This window comes from Aulostomus chinensis, chromosome 13 (genome assembly GCF_037954235.1).
Source record: "Aulostomus chinensis isolate RoL2024-O1b breed Wild chromosome 13, RoL_Achi_v1.0, whole genome shotgun sequence".
Lineage (NCBI taxonomy): Eukaryota > Metazoa > Chordata > Actinopteri > Syngnathiformes > Aulostomidae > Aulostomus > Aulostomus chinensis.
In genome coordinates, this window is record NC_141332.1 from 21,386,088 (window position 1) to 21,407,093 (window position 21,006).

General features: G+C 41.1%; 2 protein-coding genes across 2 annotated transcripts; one reads left to right on the forward strand and one right to left on the reverse strand.

Moving 5' to 3' along the window:
- The first annotated feature begins 1,721 nt into the window (after nt 1-1,721).
- grxcr1a (glutaredoxin and cysteine rich domain containing 1 a) lies at nt 1,722-7,036 on the forward strand. Its single transcript, XM_086222708.1, has 4 exons — nt 1,722-2,209; nt 4,134-4,373; nt 4,460-4,525; nt 6,133-7,036. The coding sequence occupies exons 1-4, from the start codon at nt 1,805-1,807 to the stop codon at nt 6,310-6,312; spliced, it is 891 nt and encodes a 296-aa protein (XP_086078834.1). The 5' UTR covers nt 1,722-1,804; the 3' UTR covers nt 6,313-7,036.
- A 2,896-nt stretch (nt 7,037-9,932) lies between these two features.
- On the reverse strand, nt 9,933-20,604 carry slc30a9 (solute carrier family 30 member 9). Its single transcript, XM_086222069.1, has 18 exons — nt 20,470-20,604; nt 19,928-20,077; nt 19,641-19,838; nt 19,413-19,451; nt 19,127-19,226; nt 18,883-18,975; nt 18,655-18,737; nt 17,826-17,884; nt 16,969-17,036; nt 14,726-14,884; nt 14,416-14,551; nt 14,300-14,339; nt 14,148-14,219; nt 13,666-13,773; nt 12,940-13,105; nt 12,574-12,703; nt 12,287-12,400; nt 9,933-12,012 (listed from the first exon to the last, which is right to left on the reverse strand). The coding sequence occupies exons 2-18, from the start codon at nt 20,034-20,036 to the stop codon at nt 11,968-11,970; spliced, it is 1,719 nt and encodes a 572-aa protein (XP_086078195.1). The 5' UTR covers nt 20,037-20,077; nt 20,470-20,604; the 3' UTR covers nt 9,933-11,967.
- Between the last annotated feature and the right edge of the window lie 402 nt (nt 20,605-21,006).

Sequence of the window (21,006 nt, forward strand, 5' to 3'; positions counted from 1 at the left end):
TTAGAACAGACTTTATAATAAAAGACAGTTTTTAGGAGAGTCAGGGTCACTTTGGATCAATACCACTTGGAACCAGAACCAGACTTTGTCACTAAATCTTAGTATGACACATTACATAGATGATCAGTACAAGGTGACTCCACCGGAAGATGGAAGAGTGTGTGTGTGTGTGTGTGTGTGTGTGTGTGTGTGTGTGTGTGTGTGTGTGTGTGTGTGTGTGTGTGTGTGTGTGTGTGTGTGTTGCTCTTACCTCAGCCCACTCAAACAGAGTGGTGCCGTCATCTCTCTGAGCTGAGGTGTCACATCTCCACTGTCCAAGGCGTCTCCGTGGACATGCTACTGTATTGTCTCATCGTGACATAAGGTGATTTCTGCTCTTCAGGCGCGGCCGTACGCTCAGTGAACACCTGCTCTCTCACTTTGGCTGGAACACAGTCAAGGAATATCATGTGTTCTCATGTAATATGGGATATCACAGTATGTTTATCTCTGAATGAATGCAGTTTACACACAATGAACACAAATCGTGGTTTAAAAAAAAGTTCTGATGTGTTACTTCAAAAATTAGTAACCTAAAGGTAATCAGACCCAGGATTGTTATTGAGCCTTAAGAGAAACAGAGACAAAATAGAGCACCATAGAGAGAAAATTTAATATTTTGTGACCTTATAAACAAAAAAAATGTGGCCACATGATATAAATAGTTCCCTCAATTTAGTTATTTGAGGCAAGAATATACAGCTCATTCCCAAAACAAATAAAAGCACTGGAAGAAGTTAAATATGTACCATTATTTTGTGTCCAAAAATGAATGAAATTGTGGGAACACATTATATGTTGTGTTCTCAGAAAATCTAAATTGAAGGAACAAGTTATATCTTGTGGCTGTTATTGCGACACATTTTATATTTTTTTCTTTCTATGGTCGCTCAAGGCCTTTGTAGTACTAAAAGGGTTAGACTAGCAATTTGATATACCCATAAATTTGTTTCCATGCAGTTTGATGACAATCATAAAAGCTTCAAACAGGAGGGAACAGCAGGCTCACGTGACTCTTCCTTTACTTTTTAGTGCTAAGCTAAGCTAAGCTAAGCTAACTAGCTGTCAGGGGTGATTCCATATGGGAACATGTGAGCAGTTCAGGAAGGATCTCTAAATCTCAGCCTAAAAAGAAAGGATGTAGGCCTCCAACCTAAAATGTCAATTTTTTCTTTAGTATTACGCACTTGTAGAAATGATTTTTTTCTGAATTTATTGTTCAGGTTTATTACTTCAACTTCTTAAAAAAAAAAAAAGTTAAATTCAAATAAAGGTGTTTTTGTACAAACGAAAACACAGCCCCTCGACATTACTTGCTTGTTAAAAGAAAATTATAACTGTAATGTGTCTTGAAAAGCTGTTTTTGCCTCTCAGTGTCAGCTGCCATCTCATCGCCGGAGGGAGACATGTTTGCTTGCTTGATTAAAGCATATAAAGTCAGCCCATTAAAAGTCTTCTGTCAAAGCTTTTGGTGAAAACTCTGTAAACTGTGATGAATAATTCAGAGACGACTATCATTTTACTTTGCTTGCCAGGTTGCCATGACAGAAATGCATGTATTATTTAATGGCGTTGTGAGTCTAACTGTGAGGCAGCTTAGGCTCTCAGTCCTTTTTAGATCTGTTCACACTGTGAGGAGGATTAAACGTACTTGTAATCCATGGGAAACAAAATAGAGTGTCTGAGCTGCATCTTTACCTCCGAATGAGAAGGAAGAAGCTGTACTGCAGTCTTGTGGACCATGTAATGTGGCAGAGGGTCAATAATGGAGGGGACCATGTTGACACCAGGGCAGGAGAAGCCACAGAAGCGGGTGAGGTTCCGCGTGGCTTCAGGGAACAGCGGCCGGGTGCTGAAGGAGATGTTCAAAGACGAGGGGCCGTCAGACTCCCTGGATTCAGACTGCACTAGCAGCTCTGATGCTGAGAGGGCCAGCACCCCGTCTACAAGTGGAGACCCACATGGACACGTGTATGGATACCTGGGCTCTGAGCTGGACGACAGTGAGAGCGAGCCTGATGACTTGCTCATGTATGCAGGGGCCACCAAGGACTGGATGGGCTCCACGAAGAGGGTCAACATCCTCAGTAAAAATGGAACTGTGAGGGGGGTGAAACACAAAGTCAGCGCAGGTCAGACTCTCTTTGAAAACCTTCCCAATTGCAACAGTGTAAGTATGAGCAAGGCCCATTTCTTTCTAATTACGATACCTAAAATATTTTTTGATGACATTTTTGCTTTGGGAGTGAAGCCTTGTTCCTGGTGTCTGACTCCAGTCTGGTTCCTTGTAGGAGCAACATGTGGGTGTAGGACTGAGATAAAGGCTGACAATAGAAGACAAGGTCGCAGAGCAATTAAAGTTTAATGATACATTTCGTTAAGTGTTCCAAGAGAAACTAATCAGGTTAATGAATTCTCAGCACTTTGCTTTCTAGTATCCCTGCACAAAGACCTGCTTGTTGTTCATAGGTAACTATGCAAGAAGGTCGTATCACAGAAACCAGCTCAGCGCGAAGTGAACAGGGTCAACGTGGAATAGATTATGTAGGGTTATCCCTCTAAACTCTATCTCAACAACTACTTTTTTAGAAATGATGTACAAAAAACAAAAAGCCTTGGATTCTGACATTACTTCTGGAATGAGTCGGATATTCCATTACAAAAAACGTGACCTTCTGGTTGCCCTCAGGTCATTTTTGACCCGGGAGGGATAATATAAATGAGAAATAATTTAATGCAAATGAGGTTTATGGATCCTAAGTTCCAAAATGTAATTGGAAAGCTGTGTTAATGTGTTGGAATGAAGGTCACTAAAAAGAGTGTTAGCACTGACTTTGGTGACTTTAGGGCTCATAAAACATCACATAAATAAAGTTTTCTGAATCTGAATTAACAGGGACAACATCACTGCGTAAAATCACTGACAGATATGATGCACGTTCATGCTATCTCAGGCAATTTTATACAGTGAACAACAAAAACTTTTGTTTTAAATATATGTTAAAAAAAAAAGTTTCCAATGTGAGAGTGAAGGTGTAAAAGAGGCCTCCACGCAAACCAAGAGTGGATTCTTTATTCAGTACCTGAGACCAGGGGTTCCAAAACTCTTCAGCTCAGTACCTCCAAAATAAAGGTGCCTGAGACTTACAACACTCCACTGGTTGAAGAGAGTGTGTGTGTGTGTGTGTGTGTGTGTCGGTGTGTGTGTTTGTGCGCATAAATTGCACACACATGCACAAATAATCCTTTGCAAACACAAATAAATTCTTGTGGTATTTTCGGGGAGGTTCTGACTTTAGAAACACTCAGGTCTTTTTAAATCATTTTAGAATCTTTTTTGGATTTATGAAATTATCTTACACCCTGCCTTTGTTTTTCATGACACACCAAGGGGTTCCAAACCCCATGTTGAGAACCCCTGTCATAGCTAAATAAAACATACAATACACAGAGAGAGAACAGCCATTGTTCATACCTTGAAAACAGTGTAATATTAACCCTATGCTTCCCCCCCCCCCCCTGCAATGTACAGAGTAATTAGTAAAAACTTTATGTACAAACACTGCCAGGGTACCAGCACACCATCTTCTTGAAATACCTCAGTTGCATTAATGTTGAAAACACATTTCAAAACAAAACAAAACAAAAAAATCAATTTCATGTGCTCAGATTTATAAAGAGTAACAGAACTCACTAAGCTGTCTTCCCTTCTGCCCACGGTGACGGACAGCCGTCTGCAGGGTTAGTAGTTCAGACTATCTGCAGCTTCACTGTAGATGGTAACTGATCCAACGCTCCAGGATTTATCACAAGCTCACAGCTAAGAAGTTGTCATAAATGGATAAAACCTGATCGGGAGATCTTACTACAATGATGTATTAACCAGTGAAAAATACATCAGTTATTCCTTCAGGATGGATGCCTTGTCAGAAAGAATAAAAGGTATAAAAACAAAGGTAAGTGTATAACAATTCAAATGTCAGTCATGAACGTGCAGATAAATGCTTGTATGGGCGTAACGTGGTATTACACAGTACTGTGAATGGCAGATGATAATCATATGACTACATTAAGGGTTTTCTACTCCCTTGTAGATGGATTTATTGTTGGAATTTGGACGGATAGTCATCTACACTACAAGTTTCCGTGTTGTAAGAACCACCTTCGAGCGCTGCGAGCTGGTTCGCAAGATCTTCCAGAACCACAGGGTGAAGTTTGTGGAGAAGAACATCGCCCTGGATAGCGAGTATGGGAAGGAGTTGGAGGAGCGATGCAAACGTGTTGCAGAACCTCCCTCACTACCCGTGGTGTTCATAGATGGACACTACCTTGGGGTCAGCGCCGGTTCTACCTTAATGTGTACTGTCTTGTATAAATAAAACACAAAATACTAAATTGTAGCTCTGGTTTTGTTTTGCAGAGCGCTGAGAAAATTCTGGATATGAACGAATCAGGAGAGCTTCAAGATCTTCTGACCAAAATTGAGGTCAGTTTTCCGTGTGTTCCTTAAAGACCGGATCATGAATAACTGATGCTGATCAAATTGAGGGTTTTCCTGTTGACTTGACACACGATGATTAATTATTTATATTTCTTGTTGGGTTGAGTGAGCGTTATTATATGTGTTTTGTAGCACATGTAATATTAAAGCATACAGTGATTATGAAGTCATTATAAATTAAAACCAAAGCTACTGAGATGAACACTCAGCAGTCACATCATGAATAAAACATGTGCAAACTACGGTGTAAAAGATGCATGCATGTCAATAAGTGACCAACAATAATGGAGGGTCTGTTATTGATTCTGCTTCGAACACATTTGTTCAAACACACGGTACATTTCTCTGAAGTACTAAATGATAATGTACTACCACTGCTGCTTCTGACAGGCACACAAGTATTAACTCAGGCCTCATTCCAGGTTACAGTTTAGACCCATAACCCATCCATCCATCCATCTTCTATCCACTGCTCCTGTTAAGGGTCACGGGGGGTGGAGCCTATCCTAGTGGTTTTCGGGCGAGAGGCAGGGTTCACCCTGGACAGGTCACCAGTCCATGGCAGGACCAACACATAGAGACAGACAACCATTCACACTCACAGTCACACCTACGGTCAATTTAGAGTATCAATCAGCCTGGTCCCTCTTGATGTCTTTGGACTGTGGGAGGAAGCTGGAGTACCAGAGAGAACCCACACAGGAACAGGAGAACATGCAGACTCCACACAGAAAGATCCCATGCCCGAGCCGGGACTTGAACCTTGAACCGTCTTGCTGTGAGGCAACAGTGCTGACCACTGCACCACCGTGCTTCATAGACCCATGACCAAAAAAAATTAATTAATTAATTAAAACCAGGAGTGATTACAAAGCAGTGTGATGACATTTAAGTTATGTATCATGGTCACTGCAGGCAGTTATAAAAAGCATTCATCTCTGAAAAGTCCAGAGCAACAGTTACTAATCTTGATTGTGTGCTGGCTTCTCTCAAGTCAAACCCTCCAAACATTACGAATGTGGAAGAAAAGTTGCGATCAAAGCAGTGTTGCTTATTTGCTTGAGAGAAAAATCAGATGAGACAATTGATGTCACATTCATGTTTGTTAAACACACATGGATACATTCAATTTTGCTCAGCTGCACCTCTCATGCTAATTAACCCCAAAAAGGCCTTTTTGTTCAGTGTGTTTACCAAACACTTGTCTGACATTTCCGACAGTTTAACTTGTACTCCATCTCATGTTATTGTTGTATTGATACAGTAAAAGGAAGGACAAGTATGTCAACTACAAAGAAAAGGTTGTATCCTGTAAAATCATTCATGTCTCTGGAAAATTTAGTCGCATTCTCATCAAATATTTAACAGAGTTGGGCAGAGGTGCGCTCTTCTGGTTTTTGAAAATACAGAAAAATACATCGAGCACTGTTGAATTGTAGAGACAGAGCTGGTATCCTGCAAATTTCCCAGATGATTTAGTCATTCAAACCAAATCCAGTTGATTGAAATGCACGATTTGTTTTTAAAGTACAATAGATAATAATCTTGTATAATGTCGGATATCTAACCTGGAGTGTGATCCCTGTCTCTAGAGGGTACAGCATCCCCAGATGTGCCAGACCTGTGGGGGCTTCGCCTTCATCCCGTGCCCAACGTGCCATGGCAGCAAGATGTCTGTGTTTCGTAACTGCTTCACTGATTCCTTCAAAGCCCTCAAGTGCACTTCCTGCAATGAGAACGGCCTGCAGCCTTGCGTGAGCTGCAGCCAGTGAAGATGTTAAGTGCCTGACCCGGATTCTTTCATCCTGTCAGGGGCCCTGAAACTGGACTTCAATGCAGGAAGTGACAGGACTGCATGACTCTTCTCCCATGGCCATTCTTAGTAAAGACAAACATTTGTAATAAAATCTGTGAATTTGGTATTGACCATGAGCTCTTCTATTATAGGCCCTTTTTTTAGTGCAAATACCAAGAGGCTTCTCCTATTGGTTTATTTTACACACTTACACAAATTCTTACACAAAAGGAGGAGATGTGAACTTGTCTCACCTCTGAACTTAATCAGCTTCATTAACAAAGCTCTAATTACTAATCCCATAGCAGACAAGGACACAGGATAGGGAGGGAAAGTCAAGGGCTCAATGAGCAGAGATGGAAACTTTAGTCGGGGACATGGCCTTTCCAGTCTCACTCACGTGATTTCAGGCCCGACTCGGACTCGTCCACTAAAGATTTCAGATTTGACTTGAATTTTGCCTTTTGGAGTTATAAATAATCATTATTCGGTGTATCAACATTAAGGAACTGTCTGAACAAAGGAAAAAAAACCTCTGTGAGCAGCAGCAGCAGCAGACCTGGAGCATTTGTCATAACTTTTGGCGATGACAGCATCCCACAAAGTACAAAAAAAAGAATATGCAACACCTCAGATGTAAATAGGAAGGATGCTGGATCCACCATATTAAACTTCATCAGGTCGCTGAGCAAGCATCTGAACAGGTCACTTGGTAATGTGAAAGTTAGCAAACACGTTGAACATACGCTGAGGTGCATTAGTTACGTTAGCTTGCCACGAGCATTGTAGGACTCCAGCTTGATTGAATTGGTTTTTGCTTCATGTTTTGAACAGATTAGTATTTTTCTATATAATATTCGACTTGTAACCAAAAACTTCAGATTTACAGCAATACCTCACCCGAATTTGTTCTTTCAAGCACTAAAAATTAACTGTCTTCAGCTCACAAAGACATTTTTTCACTGCTGCATCACTTAGATGTGATGCCAGAATGTAGAAAGAGCCAGTCACATATATTTAGCTTGAGGCTAATGGTGAACTTGGCAACCAACAAAAAACAGCAAAAACTGTCCAAAAATTTACGTTTCAATCTTTCAAGCATATTCCATCCATCCATCCATCTATTTTCTACCACTCATCTTGTTCAGGGTCGTGGGGGGCTGGAGCCTATCCCAGCAGCCTTTGGGCGAGAGGCGGGGTTCACCCTGGACAGGTCACCAGTCCATCACAGGGCCAACACATAGAGACAGATAACCATTCACACTCACAGTCACACCTACAGTCAATTTAGAGGATCAGTCAGCCTCGTCCCCTCTTGATGTCTTTGGACTGTGGGAGGAAGCTGGAGTACCAGAGAGAACCCACACAGGAACAGGGAGAACATGGAGACTCCACACAGAAAGATCCTGTACCCAAGCAGGGGCTCGAACCCGGAACCTTCTTGTCTCAGGCATATTGTCCAGTGTAATTCATCTTCATTCATATCTTCTTTATCCAGCTGTATCTTGAGTAATCCACAAAACCTGATTTGAGTTAAAAGCTACCAAACCATGCAGTTCAGCACTAATTTAGAGCAGCAACCAACTGGCCTTTTCACTGTGTGGCTAAATGTTTTTTAGCTCAAATCCACGTGTTTAAGAAGTACTACATTTACAGCTGGATAGGTGGACCTGACTGTGCAAGGCGATATGTTCCAGGGCTTGAATAGAGACGATGTTGGACGGTCGTGCTGTTGTTTGTAGTGCTGCAACACCATGAGCTTCAAGCTAAATATACATGGCTGGCTCCTTCTGCATTCGGAATCACAACAAAGTTATTTTAAGAGACACCTAATTTGCGATTATTTAAAAAGGTCCAATGCACATTTTTGGATTAAGTGTAACTTGAATCTGGAATTAAAATAAAACTCTTGTGAGCATCTGTTCATTTGCTGCAAGTCGAAAACAGGACACGTGGAGCTCAACATACATACGGCACAATTCACTCGAGAAAAAAAAATCAAAGAAATAAAACATGCCATCTTTTCGTAGCACTTTTTTTTATTTGTAGTCTCTCAGCAGACATAAAACAACCTGAAGCATCACTAATTGGTTCTACTGCTACTCTTAATTGGTTCAATAATGTATTGGCTACTAACTTGAATAATTAAACTCAAGAGAATCAAACATTAAATGGCAACGCATTTCAGAGGTCACAAGCATGGCATCTGAAGAGATCTGTCCAGGCGTGATGGCAGTCCGTGGTACAGCTCTCTATGCTGTCATAGCCCTGTACAATGCTGCTTGAACATGATTATAGACAAGGCAGCACTGTAAAGAGGCTAAAAGCGTAGAGCATGGAGGCGACGACGCTGCTCCGCCATCACCTTCCTGCACCTGTGGTTCAAAACAGCAGCCAGATTACTGAGAGAAACACGACATGTGAATAAAGCTGATGTTTCCTGTATTGATCATCTCATCGCAGCACTAAAAACCTATTTCCTTTCATTCAATAGCGCGCAGGAGTAAAAGGGGTGGGGGGGGGGGGGGTTCAGGGGGTTTTGTAACCGCAAGCTTTTGTAGCGATAATGGAGGGGAGCACATTTACTGCGCCCCCTTCCGTGAGCTGCCGGAGATGTAACTATTTTTTTTTTAATGAAGAAGAAAAAAAAAAAGATGGATGCATCGAAAAATATGACAAAAAAGCTTTACAGCCACCTCCAAAATAAGCTAAATCATGATGGTGGAAGCAGCGATGGATGTGCAGGAGGATGCAGGGGTACAGAGGTGATGTCCGGGCGCACATCCACGCTCGGTTTCTCGACAAATAATGACACGAACGATTTGAAACAACATCGACGAGCGGTTTTACCTGAGGAGGGGAGACATGGAGGAAAAAGGAGATGGGCAGTGGCACTCGGGAGATGGCATGACGAGACATGACACTTGAAATGCGCGCAACAGCCAAAAGACAACATTCAATGGTCAATAACCTGTAATGGAGTTTGTCCGCGTTTCCCCCGTTCTCCGAGACATTTTCTCAGTCGGGTAGTCTACGTGGTCCAGCAGCCGCGATGCCGTGCGTAATGTTTTGAATGGTCGGTCAATGCGCAGACTGGTTGGAAATGACTGTTTTTATTGACGTCAGCTTGCAGGCTAGTGCCCCCCTCTCCCGTCCCTACAACTGCACCATCTAATGGACTTGGGTTTACATTCCAGTCAAACATCTGAGCTCTAAACAGGAAACAAGGCTTATCTCCTCCAAACAGCAGAGAAAACGCACCTCTTTACTCTTCCAGATGCACCAGTGCTTCCAGTCCAACGAAGATTTTCCTTCAAGTTCATTCTATTTTTCAAAGAAGGCGATGGGAACAAACTGCTGTGTTTTCCGTCAGTTGAAGAAAATAAATGGTATTTTTTAACGCAAGTATTGTACTTAAATACACTGTCGAGGTCTCTGCACTGGAGTCTTTCCATTTCAGGGACCAATTGTGCTTTTACTCTACTTCATTTACACTGAAGAACATATTTAGCACGGACAACATGTCAAAACCTGATGAGGAGACCGTCCTCTTCAAGCTGGCAGTCTTAACTAGAGCCGGCACAGCTGGAATAGAGCTGCAACAATACATCAGACGAGTCAGAGTAAATTACACATCAGCAACATTTTGATGACAATAAATTATATTTTTCCTTCAAAAATATCTCATACATTTGCCTTTTAACAAAAAAGAAAAAGAAACAAATCTAAGCATTTGCTTTCCCAGGACTGTTGGATTAAAAAAAACCCAAAACAAACAAAGATGCAATTTGAATTGTCACGTTTCAAAATGTTCATCACAATATCCCAGATCCTGAATTTTCTTGATATTCTTTTACAGCTGAAAAATAAAAATCAATCCATGGATTGAATTAAAATGAGTCATCGGCTGTTATGGTTATTTAATTAGCCGTCTGTCCTTTTTCAAACAAAAATGTTTACTGGTTCAGACTTGATGCTTTTTGTCATTTCTAAAAGAGAATGGAGAATCTGGGTTTTGGACTGGAATGTGGAGAACAGAACCATTTTGGGCTTCGGGAACCTGTGATGAGCTTTTTTTCCCCCCTTTTTTTCAAATTTTCTCTACATTTTGCCAATTAAAACATTCATTGATTAATCATGAGAACAACTGTCCGATTAACTGATGAAGAAACTAGTATTTGGCCCTGGACACGGAGCACTTCAACCTAAACCTGGAACCGTCACATCTTGAGTGAAAGAAATCCACAGCAGAAAAGGAAAGCAAAATAATTTAATAAATTATTTCAAATTTATTCCGACTCCTTCAGCAGTGGCAACATCATAATAACCAAAATGGAAATATTACACTATTAACACCTTCAAAAATATAAATTCACCCTCCCAACACAGATGAAATGACTCTCGAACACCTCCTGAAGCCGAGGAAGGTGTTGGCTCACCGGCAGCTGTGTCCCATGCTGCTGCAGCTGATGAGGAAGTGCTAAATTAAAAGACTTTGAAGTAAAAGCAGTATGTTTTTGCAGAGAAATGCCAAGTATGTGGGATTCTGGTACACACACTACACCGGTTACATTTTGAACAGTTAAAACGATCTGTGGGGCAGAGCGCATGGACGATGCGGGGCTCCATCTGTCTGTTTGAAGCATTGTTTCATCAACTTGGTTCCCCTGGGTTGCAAAGACGTTAACATCTCTTCTAGTATTAATCTTTGGAGTGTTACAATCAGATCTGCTGTTGAGCTGCCAGGCTTTCTAAACCTTCAACTTACTGCACGTCAAAGTTTGGAGCTGGCAAAGAAGGTCAATGCCACGGCTTGTTGACATGTAACCTTTGGTAATGATGCCCAATATGCATTTGTTCGACTGTCTTTGTTGTATCATAGATATTATAAATTTGTAGCTTCCTAATATACTTTTGCATAAACTGGTGTTCTTTATCTCCTGTTGTTTTGAGAACACGGTCACTACCAGATAAATGAAATGCAAAGTACTAATAACGCTTTTTAATTGCATATTTCAGTATGTGCAATAAAATCTACTCATCAGTCTTCATCAGGAAACCTGCATCACCACTGTGCCCTCTTTGATCAATCTGTTCAACATTCAAAAAACAAACAAACAAAAGAACTAGTATTTCCTCGCAATTAAATATGTCCTACTTGAATAGCTTTTGTTTGCACTATTGAGGAAAAACTATCTTAGTGGACAACAGGATCGTTAAGTAGCAGTCAGACTTGCTGAGGTCATATTTGAGTCATGATTTGATCCAAGTACAAACACATTCCTGGGGGAACGTGAATGCAAAGTGGAAGCGTTAACTGTCATACCCACGAGAGAACTGCTGCAGAGATTAAAACCCATCTTGAAACTCAGGAAGTAGTGAAACACTTGCTAACTGCTAACTTGTCATGATGTTCAAGCAACTCAAAGAGAGCACCATCTGTGTGCAAGCACTGTCCTTGAATATGGTTCTGGACTATTCTATGGAGAGACCTGTGAGGAGATGGAGGTGGTTTGTGATGTTAGACTGGGAGGCTGATTGAGGAGGCAGGTGTGGCCCTCCTGTCACCTTTTCTAGTTGGAGATTCTTCACATAAGAGCAGGACGTTCCCTCAGCAGAGGCCCTTTTGGTACTATAGTATCTCCAAGTCGACATGGCGGACCTCTGGGTTACGTTGCTATGGAGGAACAGAGCAGCGTTACTCACAGCTTTTAAATGGCATTTATATTCACAAAAATAAAGAAATGCATGAAATAAATCTTGAAAATCAAGATAAAAGTGGTTTTTTTTCATGTAGGTTGTAAATACACTCTTGATTCCAGCAATGGGAACTATCTGGTTCAGTTAATTTTGTGCATTATAATTGCATATCTTCCTCCCAGTTCGAAGAGATGCTTCTGTAACTGCTAAATGTTTAGAAAGTACTTAAAAAAACAAAACAGTTTGTGTACCTTGAGCTCCTTCTCCAAGCGGTCCACCTCTGCCCCCAGTGTGTCAATGATGTTCTCACCATGTTTCAGCATAAAGTTCTCCAGCTCCTCAGAGGTCTTCACCAGCTGAATTTCCTGCCAAGTCGACACATCTCAATTAGTGAGAAAGTAGAGCGACTGCACAACATACTGAAGGTCAAAAATATGTTTTATTCAAAGAACGCAACTACATGTGGGAAAAAAAAAAAACTGGCATTCATACCAAAAGGGGAAATAATAAAATTAAATAAAATAAAGAAGCCACTTACATTGAGGATTTGGTCAATGTCTTGTTTTTCTAAATAAGACCGGGTCACCACTCGACCATCGAAGTCAACTTCAGCCTTGAAGCGCACTTTACTCAGTCCCATATCGGTGGCCTTCACGTCATGGATCGCTCTGCACATCAAACATTAAAATCTGTGAGGGAATCGCTCCACAGCAGATAGCATAAAAAACTGACTGACTACAGCCGCCATGTTGCTAGAAGGGCCAACGGTAACGAGGGATCAGGTGGACCAGCTAATTTGGTTACTGGATGAATTGTGAGTTTGGATGACATGGATTCACAGGAATGATTCATAGTCCCAGAGAGGAATGTGTGAGGAAACAAGCACGTGCGTCCATTCGCTGACCTCACAGCCGGGTCATTCTCTAAGAACTCTGTGAGCTTCTGTACACGTTCAGCCTGTATGGAGCGTCCCAGCAGGGCCTCAGTGTTCGTGTAGATGAGGAAGGCTGACACGGCTCCCAGCAACGTTCCCACTCCAAGGGAGCCTAAACTGTCATAGTACGGGTTACCTGGAACAGCACAGGAAGAAAGAGATGAAAGAAAAACATCTAAAACAAATTCAAGATAGTTTGACAGACAGGTTTCTAGCCAGCATTAAATTAGAGGCCATAGTTCATAAACTCAAGGGAGACCGCTTATAATTCCTGAGGGCCATGGCCTTGAACGAGTATTTCTCTCTAAACAGCCAGCATGTTCTGGCAATAAAGGATACAGATTCTCCACTGATGTTGAAACATGAACAGTAAATGTAAGGAGGCAGCTGGTAAGTTAACTTAACTACAACCTCAAATAGCCACGTGTGTGTAGACTGCCGCAAATTCACACGACATATTAGGTCTTAGCAGGTGATGGAAAATCTGTCTAATACACAACTGTCGTAACACATTCTGTTGGCCAATAAAATTGTCACTGAAATTAAAGTCATTGTAGGAGCAACTATTTTGTGATGTGATATGACAGAAGGGATGTATTTTGAACTAAAATGATTACTTTTTTTCTTCTTTTTGACAACAGTACAGAGTCTCTGCAGATGTCACCATGCATTTCCAAACAGCTGCTGCCTGCTTACCTGTGAGTGAGGTCAGCCCCATGCAACCTGCTGCCATAATGACTCCTAGCACAGCAGCAGCATCCTCAAGCAGCACAACATTCGTACTGGGGTCTCGACTCTGCATCACTGCACACAACACAAGCAGTACAGAGTCACGTTACACTTGTTTAAGTTATACCACCCAACATTTATAAATATGTATATATATATTTTTTAGAAAAAATGTGTTTTCTTTAGCCAGACGACCATTACTGGTGAACTTTAATTCCCTGAGACGGATGCCGCACTCGCTATCAACGAGTGTTTCAGTTAATTATCAACAGACAATTCTGAAGGAGGGGGCGGATGTTGTTCAGCCTCCTCACTAAGAGCTTGAATATCCTCCAACACATTTACATATGCTGTTTGAGGATTGTTTCACCATCAACGTCCGTGAAGATGGAGGCAAACGTGCCTTGAGCCTGGTAGTGTCAGAGGAAACTCAATATTTCTGTACGTACCGTATTCATAAAAGCTGAGTCCATTTCGCTGGGCACTTCTCTTGATCTCATTGACCGCCACTAGCAGTGTAGCTGCAGAAGAAGAATAGTCGAATAAATTTCACTTCAAATGTCAAAATGTGTCTGGAGATCTGCTGACGAGTTGAACCCACCTCCTTCAGACACCAGAGAGCCTGCCAAAATACAGTAGGCCTGCAACAGAATTGATGGATCTTAATATTCTTGACAGTTAACTTCTATCACAAGACGGACTCATAGAGACACTCACCCACAGCAAAGACTCGATGGGCTCTGGGTGCAGCAATCCTATAATGCCATGGTACCAGGAGAGACCCGCTCCCATCATGAAAATTCCCACTCCGCTGATGAGGGATGCAATGTAGCGCATGTTGGAGAACCCATACCTGAAAAGGCCGGGGTGATCTTATCTTAGAACAAATATTAAGTCAGCATTTTTTTTGTTTATTAATCTCACACTCCTTCAATTTCCTGTTCCCATTTTTATACATGAACAGTCGTATATATGTGTGTGTGTGTGTGTGTGTGTGTGTGTGTGTGTGTGTGTGTGCGCTACTTACGGGTGCCCAGCGTCAGGGTTGCGGATTGACTGGCTGATTCCCAGAGCGAGCAGAGCCTGATTGCAGGTGTCGGCCAGAGAGTGGATGGCTTCAGAGAACATGCTAGCCGATCCGGTGTAGACCCACGCCAGGAGCTTGAAGAAGAAATTCAACCCATTGCTGCAGAGAAAGAAGCCAGCAGATTAAACCCTCACAGAAAAATGAGAACATTCATCATAGTAACAGCATTTAATGGTTAACAAATGTTCTATCGGAGAAAGTAGAGGCCTGTTTCTAGTTTTCTTGTGATTGATAAGACGTTTGGAAACAATTATGGTAGTTTTCACTTATTTTATGTCAATCAAATTATTGACCCTGTTGCGCAGTCAAACTGATTTAATGGGTTTTTAATGTTTTGTCACAAATGAATTTATAAAATATATGTCCTTGAGAAAAAGTATATAAAAGTCGGTCCAACACCCCCCCCCCTCCCCAAGAAAAACAAAACAAACCACAGCAAAAACTATCAGAATGCAGCCATTTTAGGCTCAGCTCTTCATTTCCTTCCATGTTTCCACGTTTGTGCACAAATGTTTTAATTCTAATTCCTGCTTGTTTTGAATGGTTTTCTGCTTGAGAATTATCACGTTTGTTTGCACTGGTTTTGTCACTTAACTGTGCTCATTTGAAGCAGTTGGATTGTTTATACAGGAACAAATTGAATTAAAAAAAAATCGTAATTGTTTTGAAACTTGGGAAAATGATAAATTGTAATAAAATTATGTTTGATGTTGCCTTACTCATTTAAAAAAAGAGGACAACACAGAATTAATTATCTCAACCTCTTTCCATTGGGGCATTCAGTTTATCAATGAAACAATTGGTATTGAATTTCTATAAAGGTACTGGCAGATACCCAAAGCCTAATTATCTATAACAGCGACAAAAAAGAATGAGTGCATCCATAATCTGAAATCCTCCAATGTTGCCCTCTATCCGTAAAACTACAGCAGATACAACTCAATAGCAGACTGCTGTTTGCAGTGGCACTGGGCCACACCAGCATCTCTACACAGACTTCCATGACATTTCTGGGTTAATGTTTGTTTTGTCTTGTTCAGGAGGCTGAGGTGCAGGACAGGATGTGTTCATTATTGCAGGCTGGATAAGGAGGAGGCCACAGAACAGCAGGAGAGCTGAGGCGGGTTTGTTGGTTAGAAGTAGCTGCTGTCAGCTGTATGTAAACAAGCTGGATCTATTTACCGTAGATAAATAACGTGCACGCATTCCTTTACATTGACACAAGACTGACGGTTGCCTACATGAGACTCAGACATTTCTTTGGTTTTCAGATCAGTTTTTTCTTACAGAGCACATGACGAGCAATTTACAGACAGCCTTCTGTTTCAGATCCCCCCACAAAAAGCTATTTAACCTGGATGTACAAGCAGTTTTCAAATCACTTCAATATATTTTATAGTTTATTTATAATAGGGGATGGCATGACTCAAAGATAACGTGGCTGTCTAGCAACTGAAGGGTCGCTGGTTCCATCCTCACTTCCCCCGGTGACCATGTCCAAGTATCCTGATGATCCAATGATCCTGATGGCCCTGCAATGGACTGGTGACCCGTCCAGGGCGAACCCCGCTTCTCACCCATTGTCAGCTGGGATAGACCCCCCCCCCACCCACCCACCACCACCACCACCACCCTGAATAAGCAGTATAGAAAATGGATGGATGGTTTATTTATAGTTTATGTTTCAATGGCTCTTAATCTCAGAATTTAAAGCCAGACTGAGCTCTCCTGCAGTATGCACATCAGTAATTCAGTGTGTGTCCTGCTACACACTCAATGAAGGAAACTACTGTCCATGTGACTGCACGTGTCCACTAACACAATCATCTAAATCCAATAGGCTATATGAGGTCACAGGACTCACATGTGAGACAAGGTTCCCACACTAACGGAAACTCAGAATTGTATAGTGCAGACTGTTTCTTGAAAACAAGATATCTGTTTCCACAACAAAGGTTAATAGAGCAACCCCCCCCCAAGACCTGAATAGATTAACTGACACATTTCCTAGATGCTGTATGCAGTAACTGCTGAAAACTGGTGTCTGCGTCCTCTGTCTCACCCAATATCTCCAACTGAGTGCTGAAGCTCAGTAAAGTTCAGGAGAACAGAAAGATTTCACAGCAAAACCCACAAAGCATTCAGTAGGAAGAAGAGAGTCTGATGAGATTATGAAAACTCACATGCAGATTGCGACCATGACCACCTTTCCTGGCCCTTGAAGAAAAGTTGTCCTCTTGCGTGATCGGGGCTTAATGAAATAAAGACAAATATGTGAATTGTTGGTAAAGTGCCATTATCAGCAGAAAGTTGTCACCCCTCTTAGTCAGGGGAAGGGGTTCCTCTGACTGACAGGTTTGCTAATATTCAGCTCCCATGCTAAGAATGTCCTGTCTGAAGTCCAGAAGCAACCGATGATTTCATCTCGGATCATAAACAGGGGAGAGCATGTCAAAGAAGGCCAGTGATCTATAGAACATACCACCACATACCAGAAAAGTGCAGTGCACAGTATAGCCATTGTAGAGGCTAAGAGAGGGGACTGCATGAATGGCAACACATAATGACAATGTCATATAGTTACATCAGTAACAGGGGCGAAGGTCACGCAAAGGCAAATGGGGGCAACATCTCATCAATAAGTGAATCAAAAGTAAATGAACTGCCCACTATTTTGATGATTGTTTCAGCCTTTTTCAGGCAAAAGTGTCCCACATTTCCTGGTTTAAGGCACTTAAATGAAAGGATTTGCTTTTATTTTGTAAGAAGTCACAGAATAAATGAGTAGTATTTGGGTTCTGGTCTGTTGAATAGGCAGAAAGAGCAATATGAGGATGCTACTTTGAGCTCTGAGAAATTGTGGTGAGAATTTTTTGACGACTCAATTCTTCAGTTAATTGTGAAAATAACTGACAGACTTAATGGATGCTTAAAAGTCCTTAATTCATTGCAGCTTTAGTCACTGGAGCATACAAATGATTTCACATGAAAAGGTTCTTGACTAAATAATACATGAAATTATGGGTAAGAAAGTGCTCACCTTTGTATTTCCCCAAAAGTCTTTGTATTCTTTCAACAACTGTTGATTCCGGAATATATCTGGAGGTCAGCGAACACAACATGCCAGCGTGAGATGAACAGTCGCAAACACCTGAACAGCCTGGCCTATAAATTACACTTTTGATATAATTTCAGAAGTCCACTGAAAAAATCTAAAGCAGTGGTCAGTGCAACATTTTCCAACTCAGGAAAGTCACATGATGTTACCTCATAGGATAATATCAGCTGCTACATGTCAAACCCACTGCTGCTGATCAAAATCCAAACATCCATATAGAAAACAAACAGTTTCAAAGTTTGCATGTCATCTGATGGACTTATGTGACAAAGTATTCATACTTTGTTCAATTCACAATCATGATGCAGGTACTTTTGCAGTCTTCAAATGTGTTGATTAGAATTACATCCAGAAAATATTATAGATGTAAATCTGGAACGTCATGGTCAAATTCAGAGCTGTGAGCACCTCAAACCCTCCACTGTTGCTGTCAGGGGATCACTTTTAATATCAGTTTCATCATTTTTTTTAAACCTCTGGATGACAAACGCAGACATGACAGCATTTAGTTTCCAGAGAAAACTCATGCCGGCTGCAATTTTAGTCATGGTTTCATGGAGAGAAACAGCAAAAACAAATGGTGCATCTTAGAGGTGAAACAGGCCAAAGGAAGTTCGAGAGTAAAAGATTTCCTTTAAAGCCTGAAAGATCAATAGCCCACAGGTTGGTGGACACTGTTCTAAAGCATTAATATATAACTAATTATTATAAACAAAGTTTAATTAGTAACCAGCATGAAATCAAAACCTACTCTCTTGGTATTCTCTCTCCACCTCCTTCCTTAGTTTTCTCTCTCTGGCCAGAGCTTCATGGCTTCCCCACACATCTAGAGCTCTACCAGCCAAAGAATAAAAAATGTTAGAGAACAGCTTCCAGAAGGATGAAATTTTGTGGTTTTTACTCACAATTTCATGGATGTCATTTCATGTTTTAATTTCAAGGTCTAATGAGGTGTCAAAAAGAAGGTTGCAACACTAACTTAGCCTCCACGTCTGACCGCAAAAACACAGTGAAAGCCTCTGTGTCATCATGGGGGCTGCGTCTTCTGATCTTTCGAAGTTGCTCCAGGTCACTGTAATCACATGAGAAGATGAGAACACGCTTGTATCAAATTATGTTGGCCAGCCCTACATTAGCTAATTATAGCCACGTGTTTACTCATTAATTCAAATGAATCTGTGCAGTGATCAATTAAACTTAAATTTCAAGGTTACAGCAGGTACCTTGGCTTGAGACAGAACTCATTCATGGCTCTGACAGCAGTGATGAAGTTATTCTGAGTGTACTTGGCTCCATATTCCCTTTTCTTCAGGACAGCCCGGACTGAGAATTTGACACAGGGAAAAGTATTAGTGTTTTCTTCTTAATATTTAAAAGCTCATGTGTCCTAGTGGTGTTATTTCTTAGCAATCACAGTTAACATTCGCCCTTATGCAGCCAATCCTACAGCCATACCACTCACACAATCTGAAGCAAGTCAATGTAAAATCAAATATTAAATCACACTACCTTTCACTTGAATTGTCTCAGCTTTCGTCAGCCCTTTAACTGTTGAACCAAGGAAACCAATCATGTAAGTTAGATAAAAAATAGAAGAGACTCCTACTAGTTGTGTTGAAAGGGTAATTAAAGATCAAACAACAGAAATATATACATCGTAAAAGGGGAGGACAAGAAATATCAATGCATTACAAAAAAAATCACTGCGAAAGCAGACAGAAATAAAAAACATGTTACCTGATAAGGCTGGACTTGGTTTTGCAGCACCAGGTAACACATTTTTTCCCACAGGAGAATCACCTGCTGTTGGTTTCGGGGGACCATCTTTACCTTTTCCAGAGGTGGAGTAGTAGTGTACCTTAGACAGCCCGGGAGAAGCAACACGGCAGTCCAACGGGCTGAACCACAGGCTATAAATGCTTCCAATTTGCCAGCCTGTACAGCACAATCAAGAGGAAAGTTGGCTTTACTACAGTAAGCACCCATTATAAAAAAGGTTCCAGCTAACATGTGGAAGCCCTTACCGGAACACGGCTGGGTTAACCTCGGGGATCGTTGCGACAAGGACGCCCTGTGCTGCAACGAGACCCTGCAGAAGACATGCCACTGTCGGTGTGCCAGGCTGGGGAACATCTCCCCTGGAGCAGGGCTCGCTAGCAACGCGCAGGAACTTGCTATGTCACACACAACAACACCGGTTAGTTATGCTAGCAGTCGGCTTGTCAACTTAACCTCATTCAGACAGATTAACCACAAGCCCTCGCCTTTCAAGACTTGTCTGCATCAACGAGATCCATTGTTGAAAATAATAAAACCAGAACCGCTTTACACGGATGACAGAAAAAATGTTGTCACTCACGATCACCTGGCTGTTAACTAATATCTCTACTAGTCGGCTAACACTGCTAACCAGCACCCATTTAGCCTTAGCTCGCCCAGCTAGATAGCTGGCTAGCTAGCCAACATCATTAGATAAAAGAAAGACAAGTTTAACATTTTAATCCATGACAAAACAACAACAATTTACTGGCTAATACATTAAAGTGTGGTCATTAAAACGTCATACCTCTCTATAGCGTGGACTGTTCGGCATAGTCTGTATCCATTTTGAGAATCTATGGGTAAACTGATGATAACGCTATGAGCAAGCGGTTCGTGCTACAAACATACGCATGTGACCAGTGACGCTAATCTTCTCGTGAGAGCGTCATTGAATCCAGTTTCGTGACACGTCTCATCGCGATACTGATGGACTCAAGGTCATTTTACTATTACCAGGTACATTTTTTAATATATGAACTTGTATTTTAAGTAAGTTTTTGACACCTGAAATTACAATATTAAGATATATATATGTATATATGTATATATATATGTATATATATGTATATATATGTATATATGTATATATATATATATATATATATATATATATATATATATATATATATATATATATACACATACAGAGAGAGAGAGAGAGAGAGAGAGAGAGAGAGATTTTTTTCGAGCATGTATGGTTAGATTACAACCTCCGGAAAAACAAAATAAAAACAATTAAAAATGTATCTTTGAAAACTCTTGATCTGATTAGCTGACATCA

Bases quoted from the DNA above. Each gene is read 5' to 3' on its own strand.
- grxcr1a (XM_086222708.1), top strand. From the start codon at position 1,805: ATGGAGGGGACCATGTTGACACCAGGGCAGGAGAAGCCACAGAAGCGG. The intron at 2,210-4,133 runs GTAAGTATGAGC...ACTCCCTTGTAG, and splicing joins ACCTTCCCAATTGCAACAGT to ATGGATTTATTGTTGGAATT. The intron at 4,374-4,459 runs GTCAGCGCCGGT...TTTGTTTTGCAG, and splicing joins TAGATGGACACTACCTTGGG to AGCGCTGAGAAAATTCTGGA.
- slc30a9 (XM_086222069.1), bottom strand. From the start codon at position 20,036: ATGTTCCCCAGCCTGGCACACCGACAGTGGCATGTCTTCTGCAGGGTC. The intron at 18,976-19,126 runs GTACCTGCTGTA...ATGTGATTACAG, and splicing joins GAGTTCTGTCTCAAGCCAAG to TGACCTGGAGCAACTTCGAA. The intron at 14,340-14,415 runs GTGAGTGTCTCT...ATTCTGTTGCAG, and splicing joins CCATCGAGTCTTTGCTGTGG to GCCTACTGTATTTTGGCAGG.